The 12679-nt window shown below is 39.8% G+C and overlaps 1 protein-coding gene across 3 annotated transcripts in view; it reads left to right on the forward strand.

Annotated features, from left to right (window-relative positions):
* The window catches only part of UBA2 (ubiquitin like modifier activating enzyme 2), a 39995-nt gene extending 28954 nt beyond the window's left edge, over nt 1-11041 (forward strand). For 2 of the 3 annotated variants that reach the window (XM_027044947.2, XM_027044945.2), the window contains 4 exons: nt 354-450; nt 4538-4643; nt 6221-6357; nt 7816-10936. In XM_027044947.2, the coding sequence (XP_026900748.1) occupies nt 354-450; nt 4538-4643; nt 6221-6357; nt 7816-7997 (522 nt within the window). In that variant the 3' untranslated portion in view covers nt 7998-10936. Of the gene's footprint in view, nt 1-353; nt 451-4537; nt 4644-6220; nt 6358-7815 lie in introns of all 3 variants that reach the window. The other variant, XM_027044946.2, reaches the window with a different exon arrangement.
* Nucleotides 11042-12679: the final 1638 nt, after the last annotated feature.

Consider the following 12679-nt stretch of genomic DNA (forward strand, 5'->3'; position numbering starts at 1 on the left):
ACTACAGGATTGGCTTAGAGACTAAGATGAAATGTGTTAAATGTCTAGCTCAGTATCTAATCTGTAGGGAACACCAAGAGCCAATCGGGAGTTTGCAATCTCCCATTTGGGGGAAGTTTTATCTGAATGTTCTCAGTGGTCAAACATGGGAGTACAAGGTGGACAGCATGGGCATGGAGTAATTGGGTGAATTTCCAGTGCTTTCTGCATGTCCTGGGTGTCCTAAAGAACAACTTGCCCCCTTTCCATTTCCGATGGAACGGGAAAGTATGGGGGGAAAATGTCTGTTTTTTTTTCTTTTTTTATGGTCTTTAACTACATATATTAATATGTTAAATTTTTTTGTCTTCTAGATCGTGAAAGAAAAATTTGCTATGGTAGCACCAGATGTCCAAATTGAAGATGGGAAAGGAACAATCCTAATATCTTCAGAAGAGGGAGAGACAGAAGGTATTACACGTTGCATTTATTCACTCTCCTCATTTGGGTAGAAACTATATACATGAAGAAGTAACATGAGTCTGTTCATTGTGCATATTGCTCGGTATCACAGCTGAAAGGGGCAATGTTTGGTCACGAAAGTGCACTCCCTAGGTGGCACTGTCTTGCTGGGATCACCACAGTTCCAGGTGTGGGGACTTCCATATTGTCAGGGTGTCTCAGGGACTGTTTCTCAAGAACCCAGTGCACAGTTATGTTTACAGTGACCATAATGCTCTAGTCCACTAACAAGGACTATCCTTGCCTGGATCCTTGAAGCTAAATTAGTAATGGGAACATTGCTCTGGTCGTTAGGGTAATTTAAGGCTATTAAGGGGTTTTGTTTGTTTTGAGAGAGAGTGCGCATGGGGATGGGATGGGAGGTACATAGGGAGAGGGCAAGAGAGAATCTTGAGCAGGCTCCACACCCAGCTCAGAGCCCACACAGGGCTCGATCACAACCGTGAGATCGTGACCTGAGTGGAAATCAGGAGTCAGACACTTAACTGACGGAGCCACCTAGGCACCCCAAGGCTATTAGGTGTTTTGTCAAAGAGCAGAGAAGCCTTGACAGCCTGCCATAGAGCAGAAAGTAGTACTGAAAATCATTGCACACCTTTGGCTTTCCAGGCTTTCTAGGCTTTCCTTTTCAAAAGTTCAAGCAGGTTGTCATCCCTTTTGTTAATGCATTTGTTGTATAAAGTACAATGCATTTGGTTCTGTTGAAGCTTTCTTAGAATTGGTTATGGTTGTGCTCCCTTCAGACTGTGCTAGTCAATCTTCGTGTACTTAGATGTTCCCACACCTCTTCAGTCACTTTGGCAGCTCATCTCTTTGAGCTGCCATTTTAGTTGATTTCTCCACATCCCCAATTTTGTCATGGTACCATTACTTTGGGCAAAATAAGATGTATTTATTCACACATTTGTTCATTGGTCATTTATTCAGGACACTATGTCAGATCCTGATAGGGTTATTCAAATGTCAAGCCTTTAAATTAAAACTTAGCGTCAGGATTCCTCTTGGCTGTAGTTTCTAGTCAAGAAATTGCTTGAGATACTAGGTCATGAGTAATTCAAGACCCTGTTTTGGCTAGGTAGTAGTCTGTTTTAAGAATCCAGTTGAATGTTTAAGCCCCATTTTAGCTAGCTGTCTTCATATGCACATAGAAAGTTTGTCCATGACGATACACTCTCCCTTGGTTCTGGCCAGCTCTTTCAAATGCTTGGGCTTTAAAAATGGAAACTGGTCAAGAATCTCAGTGGCTTAAAACTGGTCCTTCTCAGTAGCACATGTAGCAGCATACATGTGCTACTGAGTACTAAGGGTGGGATTTATTCAAATACATTTTGGGGCCCTGTGTTACAGGTATAGTCCTGTGTTTATAATTCGAGAATGAATAAGGCAGTGGTCCCTGTCTTGAAGTACTTTAAAGCCTGGAAGGAGAGGAAAGATGGTCAACAAGTGGATTTACTACAATCTAAGAAATAACTGTAGGAAGAGAGCATACAAGGTCGGAAGCCTTGTGAAGGGGAAGGGTCACAGGAGAAAGGACTCCTGGGCCAGTTCTTAAAGAAGTAAAGGCCCCCTGGCAGAGAAGGGAATGTCTACATTTGGGCAGAATCAGCAGCTGCTATAAAACGCATGAGCTTGTGAAACAACGTAAAAGGCTTTCAGAACATCCAGTTATTTGTTTCACTGGAAAGTAGGGTGCTGTGGGGTTGGTGGTGGTGGCACAGCTGGAGGGCTTCGTGTGGCATACATGTGACATGTATTTGTAGTCCTCCCCCAGTGACCTCCTCCCACCAGGATTTATAAGCAGGGAATGTATTAATGTATTTACCTTCTAGCATAGTCTGCAGAGGAGGAGTTAAGCATGTGAAAGAAGAAGCAGGGGGCCAGTAGGGAGAAAAAACTGAAGGTAGTGAGGGTTGTTTACTGAGGCATAAGCAGATGACAGAGTTGAGATTTGCAATCAGAGTTTATGGGTCGGCCAGGTGAAGAAAAGTGTCATTGTTGGGCTTGTACAGGACTGTCGCCAGGACTCTGGCTTTGGAGATGATGTTAATTGACCAGGATAGATGCATAGTAGACTACTTTTCTTTCTAACATGTTGGATCTGAAGAGTTTGTAGTTAAGTAGGGAATATGTAAAAGGGCTTGAGGATGGAAGTCTGGGTAGGAGCTACCATTCTCTAAAGGCATTCCAGATAGATTAAAAAGTTAAAATAAGAAATCTGTAGGGGCGCCCTGCTGGCTCAGTCAGTGTTGCATATCTCGATCTTGGGGTCATGAGTTGGAGCTCCACGTTGGATATAGAATTTACTTTAAAAAAAACAAAAACCTAAAAAAATTAGAAACTGTCAGTAGTGGGGCGCCTGGGTGGCTCAATCAGTTGGGCACATGACTCTTGATTTCAGCTCAGGTCATGATCCCAGGGTTGTGGGATCAAGCTTTGCCTTGGGCTCTACACTGTGCATGAAGCCTGCTTAAGATTCTCTCCCTCTCCGTCTGTCTCTCAGGTGTCCAACTTTGGCTCAGGTCATGATCCTGTTTGCGAGTTGGAGCCCCACATTGGGTTCACTGCTGTCAGCACACAGCCCACTTGGGATCCTCTATCCCCCTTCCTCTGTGCCCCTCCCCTGCTTGAGCTCTCTCTCTCTTTCTCTCAAAAATAAAAACATTAAAAAAAAAAAAAAAGATTCTCTCCCTCTCCCTCTCCCTCCTCCCCCTTCCCCCCCCCTCTCTCTCTCTCTCCCCGCTCTTCTCTCCTTCTCTCCTTCTCTCCCCCACTTACTCTCCAAAAAAAGAAACCATCATTAGTTTCTGGGTTTCAAGGAGGGGATCCTTTCTAAGCATTTTCCTTACAAGCAACTAAATAATAACCAACAAAGAAAAAGATTATTAGATTATATAGAAAATTACATACATTTAACGATAACTAGAATTTAAAATACAGTTTACTTAGCATGTGCCAGGCACTGTATAGGTCAACAGGTTCTATATAGCGTGTCCCTCATGGAGCAAATATTCAATAAAGTGCACTCTGCTGTGAGGAGAGGGTATAAATTGGGAGCAAAGTGAGGAAGCAGTTTTGTAAATGATACTTGAGTGCTTGTATAGGTTAAGAGAGAGGAGCATCTGAACATTCAGGGGAGAAAGGATAATTAAGGCAGAAAGACCCAACAGTAGGTAGGAGGAGGTGGTGACCTAAAAAGTTGGGTTGGAGGAATTGTTCTTCATGGGAGTATTTTAATCCATGTATCAGGTTTATTGAGTGTTAGGGGGTGCTGTGCTAGGTACTTTGCTGCATGAAGCAGAAATGACATGTGGAAACTAAAACTATAGAGTGATTATTTTGGGGAGTCCCCACTGACTTGTCATTGAGAAATGTTGAAAATTTGTGTTGAAAAACGGAAAGATCCATTCAAATCAACAGTTTTCTCATGTTTCTGTAAAATTTGCTGAAAAGTGAAGTTGTTGTAGATAATCTCTTTGTAAGTAGAATATATGTTGAACAACTCTAAAAGTCGTCTTCGACTCCTTCAGGATTCCAGATTAATTTGGTTTGAATGCGAGAGTGTCAGAATTTCTCACCGTTTGGGTTTTTTTGCAACAGTTTTAATAGTTGAGCTTTCATTCAGGGCTGAATTTCTAAGTGTCTAATATTGTAGTGGACTAGTTTGCTAGGGCCACCATTCCAAAATATGCAGACAGAGTGACTTAAGTGACAGAAATTTATTTTCTCATAATTCTGGAGGCTCCAGGTCGAAAGATCAAATTATCCACAGGTTTGCTTTCTCTTGAGGTCTCTCTCCTTGATTTCTGAGAAAAATGTTGGATTATGCCCAGCCTGACAGCCTCATTATATCTTCATCACCTTTTTCAAAAAAAAAACACTCTCTCACATTCTGAGGTGCCTAGGGTTAGGGCTTCAACATACGAATTTGAGGGGATGACAATTGAGCTTATAGAGGGGGGATTAATCTTTTTAAAGCTAATGTGACTGCTCTGTGGAAATATAACTTTAGTATCTAAATTTCTTTCCAATTTCTTAGCTAACAATCATAAAAAGCTGTCAGAATTTGGAATTAGAAATGGGAGCCGGCTTCAAGCAGATGATTTCCTTCAGGACTATACTTTATTGATCAACATCCTTCATAGGTGGGAACTATTAATATTTTAAGTGTAAGAAATTATTTGAATATTTAAAGAGTGAAGAAAAAGATGTTTTCTTACCCGTAAGCCCTGCTGTTCACTTGAAACCACATGGTATATTTGCTTGAGTTGGCTACTCAGTTCCTTTGAGGCTTGACCTACAGAGGAATTTGGGGAATTCTGAAATAAAAGGAATAGGCAAAAAATGTTTAAGGGTAACTATCATCGGTGGTGTCTGATCAGAAAGACCTAGAAAAGGTAGAAATCCAAGCATTTGAATAGTTATAATCAGAGATGAGTTCAGTTTGATAGTTGAACTAAAATAAAAATTTCAACCATTTTAAAGATTCATTAGAAGAAAGGAAGAAATATTTCCCTCATAAAACACAAATTTAACTTGTGATCTTAATGAGATAATGAAAAGAATTATAGATGTTTGAATCACTTTTTTTTTTTAATGTTCTGCCCATTTTATAAAAAAACTTCAAAGTGCTTGCATTACAGAGTATTTGCATGTATATAACACAGTTAAAATACAGATAGTCTTCCATTTTGGTATGTTTACCTGTCAAATAAAGTGCACTTTTGTGCATGCCCATTGACACACCTAAGTTGCACACCAACTTAGGACTTTGGGCATTATCTTACAAACATGGAGGGTTGCTGTCTGCATCTGATTGTTTTACCAGTATTGCCATCTCTTTACAAACATAGAGTTTGTGTAGTTGTTTGGAGAATATCACATTTTATATACTTGGTTTATAAAAAGCATAAAATGACAGGGAAGACTGAATGTGAGTTATTAGTAAGTGAGTTATTAGTTTCACAAAGTTAGACAATTGAGTCAAAGAGAATTTTTGCTAGGGTGTGATCCCTAGTCTCAATTAGACACCGTTGGATGTCCGTGGTGTGCTCGTGTTCAAGTTCACAAGAAAAAACAATGAAAGTGGATCTACAGTAAAATGGAAATATCAGATGGTGTCTAAAGAGGAGGCATAATTAGGGTTTGTTTTTTTTTTATCATATTTTTTAGCTCCTTGGGAACAGAACCCTCCCCCCTTATAACATAACATGTAAGTCTTTTGTTTGACTTTCATGCATTAAACTTTCATACATGTTTTTGCAAATGTGTTACAAAATCAGGGTACTGCCAGTAAAGATGGTGGGGAGACCCAGAGTCCATGTAACCCTGTTCCTTAAACGCCAAATTACTTTGGTCAAGATCAGGGTTGAGTGTATAGACTCTTCACCTGGTAGCTAAAGAAATAATGCCTTAAGAGCAACATTGGGCCACAAAGTTTTAGACTCCGTTTTCTGCTCTAGAAGTGAAAGTTATGTAACATTTTTAAAAAACCTTTTCCCTGATTTGAAGGGGCAATGGTATTGAACACTTGAAGTGGAGTTTTGAATTAACAACAGAAATTTGTTGTGTGCAGTGTTATTTTTAATTTTAGCTCTTTGAAAATCAGCATCTGTATATTTGGTGTGTACATAGTAAATGCACTTGGAGCTTTGAGGAACAGTGTCTCTCTGGTGTGCCTTTGTCATGGGGTCCAGTTTTATAGTGTCTGATTATTTTACAGTGAGGACCTAGGGAAGGATGTTGAATTTGAAGTTGTTGGTGATGCCCCAGAAAAAGTGGGGCCCAAACAGGCTGAAGATGCTGCCAAAAGCATAACCAATGGCAGTGACGATGGAGCTCAGCCTTCCACGTCCACTGGTGAGTCATGGCCCTAGCCAGCCAGCATTTTGTTAATCAACCCACCAAGCAAGACATTATATAGAAACAAACTATGAGTATTTTACGAATTTTACCGTAAAATAGAAATCTGTAGGATTGTTAAAGGTGTAGATTGGTTTGGCATTGGTTGTTTTAATTCTTATGGAAAATAGGAACTATTACTTTTTGTTAGTGGGCTTTTAAAACTAGAAGTGTCACTGAGTTTACTAGTGTGTGAAGACAGTTCATTCTTGGTAGTAGTTTTGGATTTTGTATGCTTGTTTCCCCCTAAATAGGGGAAGCAAATCAATGCATCTCTGTTGAGTGAACAGATGCTCGGTAAGTATAGAATTTTAGAATTTCACAGTTTCCTGAGAACCGGTATGACTTTGGTAAAGTGCATCAGGAGCTCTGTTACCCTGAGTTTTCAGTGCTAGTGCTTGGTGATTTACTGTGCTCGGATTTGGATGTTTACTACCTGCTCACATCACGCAACCCTCCTCTCTTCATTTTTCAGTCAGGAAACTAAAGTTAACTTTTTTTTAACCCCAAGTTTTTGGTGTTCTTTGGAATATGGTTGTTCTTGGTTCTCCTGTCCTCTCAGAATTTTAAAGATGAATTTTGAGACTAACTAGAGCATGGCCCACCTGTGAGCCATGGGTTCATGACCTTTTTTCCCCTCCAGAAATGGAAAAGTCTATCATTCTCCTATGAGGAAGGGACAATGGTCATTTTTAAAAAATCATAATTTGAAATATGCATTGATTGATCCATTACCATGGGGTTTGGGAGGCTTTAGCCATGAGTAAGATAGGCAGGTACTCTGCCTTTGATTTGGCAGGCGTGGGATGGGGGGTGGTACACAAAACCAACTGTAGTGTAAAGTTAAGAGCATGCACTATAGAGCCCACTGTGTGGGTTTGAATCCTGGCCTCGACTTCTGCTGTTGTGTGGCCTTGGGCAAGTCAGTCTCTGTACCTCAGTTTCCTTTTCTAGAAAACGGATAATATTATTGTCTTCTTTATAGGGTTGTTGTGATGATTAAGTGAGTTGTTATATGCAAAGTGCTCAGAACAGTTCCTGGCACCTTGTAAGTGCTATGTATATGTTGTTGTTGTTGTTGTTTTATTATTATTATTACCACCGCTACCAGTATTAGGATATGCACCCTCCCCTTTTTTGTTGGAGAAATAGAAACAAGGAGCTATAATAATTTGAGTTACATAATGCTTGTTACAGTTTTTTTGTTTAGATTAGAAAACAAAAATAGGTGCTCGTTACAGAAAACATTAAAACAGTACAGAAATGTATAATGTATAAAGTGAAGGTTCCCTAAGGGTAGCTATTCTTAACTTTGATGTATATTGGAAATGCCTACTTTTCACTTTCATAAAATATTAGTGAATCACTAGTAACGCCCACACTTTTAACCATTTTTTCCTTTTTTTTTGAAATAAGCACAAGAGCAAGATGATGTGCTCATAGTTGATTCAGATGAAGAAGGTCCTTCAAATAATGCTGACATCAGTGAAGAAGAGAGAAGTCGCAAGAGGAAATTAGATGAGAAAGAGAATATCAGTGCAAAGAGGTCACGCACAGAACAGACAGAAGAGCTTGACGATGTCATAGCATTAGATTGAACAGAAATGCCTCTAAACAGAACCCTCCTATCTGCAGTAGGTCATCTGGGCAGAACCAGGTTATTTGTTATGTCCTTTGTTCCAAAGGGAAAAAATTGACACCGTTGACCTGAAGATGATTCTGCTCCCTTTGAAAGCATTCATTTTGCTAGAACAATTAGAAACATTGCAGTATGCTGTATTGAAAGTAGGATTATAGTTTTAAAGCCCTTTGAACAAAGTGTGTGCATAACCAGTCATGAGATAAAACACCACAATGCATGTTGCCTTTTTAATGTAAATACCCTTAGGTATCATTTAACAGTTTTAAAATATTGTGGTTTAGTAAAGTTGATACCTGGTTATAAATATTATGCCTTTATTTTTGGTTAGAAGAAGAATTATTTTTAGCCTAGATCTAACCATTTTCATACTCTTAACTGACTGAAACAGATTCAAAGAAGTATCACGTGCTATGCATTGAAACTTGTTTTTAAATGTTAACTGGCACTATGTATATTAATGTAAAACAATGTTAATTTACTCAAGTTTTCAGCTTGTACTGCCTGGTATGTCTGTGTAAGAAGCCAATTTTTGTGTATTGTTACAGTTTCAGGTTATTTATATTTGGTGTTTTGTAGAACTCAAATACGACTACACTGTACTTATGGACCAAATAAATGGCATCTGCATACTTGTTATACGAGCCTGCAGAGTTCACGTTTCTGCTGCCTTATTGGGTTTATATACTACTGCAGGCATGCAAAATTCTTCCCTTCTAAAAAACTAACTCATAATGGATGTGAAGGTTAAAAATCACCTCCACGGTTTGCCATAGATGAGTACTTTCTAAAATAAAATTTTTAATGGCAATGTTGCTTTTTAAGTTTGGATTGTAAACAACTGGGCTTTTGTTGAGAATTCATTTAAGTGGTCTTTGCCTAGCCCCAGTAACATAGAACCTTGGCTTTGAGATTCCAGAGCAGGGGAGAGTCTTCTCCATTCTGCAGTCTTCCCTGGGCTGCCCCTCCAACCCCCAATTCATCAAAGTCCCTTCTTGAGTGTACCATTTAGAGCCCAACTCCAGCATACAGATGTGGCCAGACCAGCACTAGATGGATCAGCACCTATGTCTCTGCCCAGGACCTTAGAGTACCCTGGCCCTTAGGGTTCTTCTCTCTTCACACAGATGTGCCTTGAATTTTCAGATAATAGAAACCCCCTGAAGCTGTTTTCCCCCATTCTGTACCTTGGCCGTTGGTGGTTTTGACCACAGTCGATTCAAATTTCAAGTTGATAGCTCATTGTTTTGTTCCCCTTTGTGTAATTCTTATTCTGCCATCTAGCTTATTAATTCTTACTCCTTGTTTTATATCATTTGTAAATTCAGAATGTAATCAAAGCCTTCAGAAAATCATGTTGAACAAGACTCAGCCCTCAGGAGCATGCTGCTTGATGCCCACAAGATGGACTGACTTCCAGCCTTCAGTACAGCAGTGAGCAAGCTGAATCCCCACCTACAACTACAGGAGTCTGTGAGGTTCACTTTACCTTTAGATTTTTAGAAGATGTTCCATTTTCCTCCAGGAAAAAGAAAATCTCAAAATGACAAAACTATGTAACAGACAATAATGAAATATTCTGGAATACCACCTCTCAGAAATGTTTCAGTTAACTGGTTGGTCATTGGTGATCATGGTCAGTTTGGAAATTCCATTCCTAAAACCTCACAGTGCCCCTTTAGACTCAACTGTCCATGTGTTTTCAACATTTTGTATATGTATGTTCTTTTCCATTTTAATGTACATGGCAATGAGTACCAGTTTGATCTGTAGAGATACGCTTGTGTTTTGGGAGACCAGTGCATTTTGTCTCTACAACTCTGTTACTACCTTTTCCAGCAGGGTCTGTCCCTTTTCTACCTGTTTCAATAAAATCAGGGTCAGCAAGGCAGGTCCAACACAGAGGTATTGCCCAAGTAGACTAAGCAGATCCAAGCTGCCTCCACATACCTGGAGCATGGAGACACTCTAGATTTGGCCTTGTGTTCATGGTTTTCCCATGTGAGTTTGTCTTCTCAGTTGGGGAGCCAGACGCAGAGCTCGTCAAGGGTCTTTCCCCAGCAGCTCTATCCTGAAATAGTCTGACAAACCATCTTCCAGCCTTAATGGGAACGGTCTGGTGACTCAAGTATACCTATGTAGCCTGTTGTCTCAAAGATCAATCTGCATACTTGGCATGTATGAGAGGATTCAGTGTTTTAATATAGAATAGCCTGACCCCTTCATGAAATAACCAATCAGGCGGACATCAATGGATGCCAAAACCTTTTGCAAAAGGCTGTTGAACAGAATCTTTACACAGTGCTCAAATGTTGCTATAAAGATAATTTGCAAAACGAAAAAATCAACCTTTGTTAACGGACTGATCTGTCATCGCTATAAACCTGTCTTCAAACCTAGCATCAATAATGGGACAACTTGATGTGTGCTTCGTAATGAGATGATATGAAGAATACAACAGAACGTAGGCAGAAAAACCCATGTTAACCTGAACTTAATCCACCATCTAGACCTGACTTCCAGCTGACAGGAAATAGAGGGGGTAGAGGAACAAACCAAACAACATTAGGAGACAACTACAGAATGTGGGACATTCTGGAACTCAAGTGCAAAATAAATGACTTTAACAATTCTTGTGACAATTGGAAATGGAATAAAGTGATAATGGAATTATTTTCTTAGGTATAATAATGTACTTATGGAGGCTACTGTCCTTATTCTTGGAATATTAGGAACGAAATGAAGCTTCATAACAACTTTTAAATGGCTCAGCAAAATGTATAATAAAGATAAAATTAACATTTATTGAATCTAGGTGGAGCCTGTATACATTGTTCATTGTACTATCCAACTTTTCTCTGAAAACTTTCGTAATAAAGGTGGATATATATATATATATATATAGTCTGTATTTTCCTTTTGAGCCTATGTGACTTTCAAGTTTTGTAATGAATATATTCTATGATTTAAATCAAAAAGGCAATAAAGTTATTAAAAATCTAAGTTGGCATGAGAAAGTGTTGCAGTGATTCCTGGGTCCAACATTTATGAAGTCCTCTGTGTCCTTGTTGCTAGGCTGTGACTTAGGAAGAATTCTCTTTCACTTGAGTCTCCATAGAATCAAGATAGCCAAGTTGCTCCCAGTAGATTAGTGGTTCGCTTAGAAGTTGTAGAAAACATTTGGTTCATAATAGGTGTTCCTGTTCCTGAAAATTGCCCATCGGTAGCAGGCGTCTGAAGGCATCTGGAGAGGACCTGCTCTGTGGCCAAGGAACATGGGCAAATTTAAGCTTCCTGCTAGCCTTTTGTAATCTATAGAAAATCGAAACTTAAGTCAAAGCAGGGAAGAAAGGGTGATGGCAGATATTTCTAGTCATTGTGTCTTGGGGAGGTGGTAAAGGCCTCCCAGCATCTCCATTTTGACCATTTCCAGGAGGATATATTTAGAGAAGTATTTTTATAGACGCTTTCATACTGGGAATACATTATTTGCATTCTGCACACAGAGGGAAGTTTTTTTTTGTCCCCTGCAACTAATTTAAAATAAATTCCAGCCAAGAGTTTTGAGAAGTTTTTGAACTGCTCTCACTAAAAAAAATCAAGTTGAACTACAGGATTATGATGATGCTGTGCAGTTTGATTATATTCTGAAGATACTATGTTATTCTGATAAAATAACATTTTGGGGAGTTTTGCTAATTGTCTCTGACTCAGCTTTAAACATTTTTAATCTTGCAACAAGTGATGACTTACATAGGCAAAGGCTCAGAAAAATTTTACTAGAATGTACAAATGCTCCAGGGTCCTCAGGCTTTTACTTTAGAAATCCACCAACGGGATTGCCTGGCTGGCTCAGTCAGTAAAGTACGCTACTCAATCTCAGGGTGGTGAGTTCAAGCCCAATATTGGGTGTAGAGCTTATTTTAAAAAACAGGGGTGCCTGGGTGGCTCAGTCAGTTGAGCATCTGACTGTTGATTTTGGCTCAGATCATGATCTCGTGGTTTGTGGGTTCAAGGCCAAAGTGGGGCTCCTCGTGAGCCTGCTTGGGATGCTCACTTTCTTCCTTTCTGCCCCTGCTTGCCTGCGCACGTGGTCAGAAAAAAAAAAAAAAAAAAAGATCCACCAACAATTCACTTTCTCAGGTCAATCTCAGAAAAATGTAGGCATTGTGTACAGTGTCATTCATTCTATAAACATGTATTGCATCCCTACTCTGTGCCGTGCCACACTGAGAAAACCTTGACAGCCTGTGTAGAAACCTTTGAAAGCAGTAAGACACTAAGGACTATTCACAGAAACTCAACTTCTTAGAGAAACTCAACTTAAGGTAGCAATAGGCAGTAGGATGGGGATCTGAGGACCCACATCTTCTGTGTTGTCCAGGTTCCCAATTGGTCCCAGCATCTGCTTCCAGCAGCACTGAGTGATGAACACCAACCTCAAGCTCAAAAATGTGATACCAAAAGCTGTTGGAATCAACATTCCCAAATGCTCCCCACCCCCTGCCCCATGGAACTGCGGACCTGCTGGGTATTTGTTTGCCACACACAAAGTTTGTGTATAAATGCCCTTTCCTAGGTGCAGGATAAGGTTTCAGGACAAGAAAGGGAAGGTCCTTCCAAGGAAGGACCAACTGCTCC

This window comes from Acinonyx jubatus, chromosome E2 (genome assembly GCF_027475565.1).
Source record: "Acinonyx jubatus isolate Ajub_Pintada_27869175 chromosome E2, VMU_Ajub_asm_v1.0, whole genome shotgun sequence".
Lineage (NCBI taxonomy): Eukaryota > Metazoa > Chordata > Mammalia > Carnivora > Felidae > Acinonyx > Acinonyx jubatus.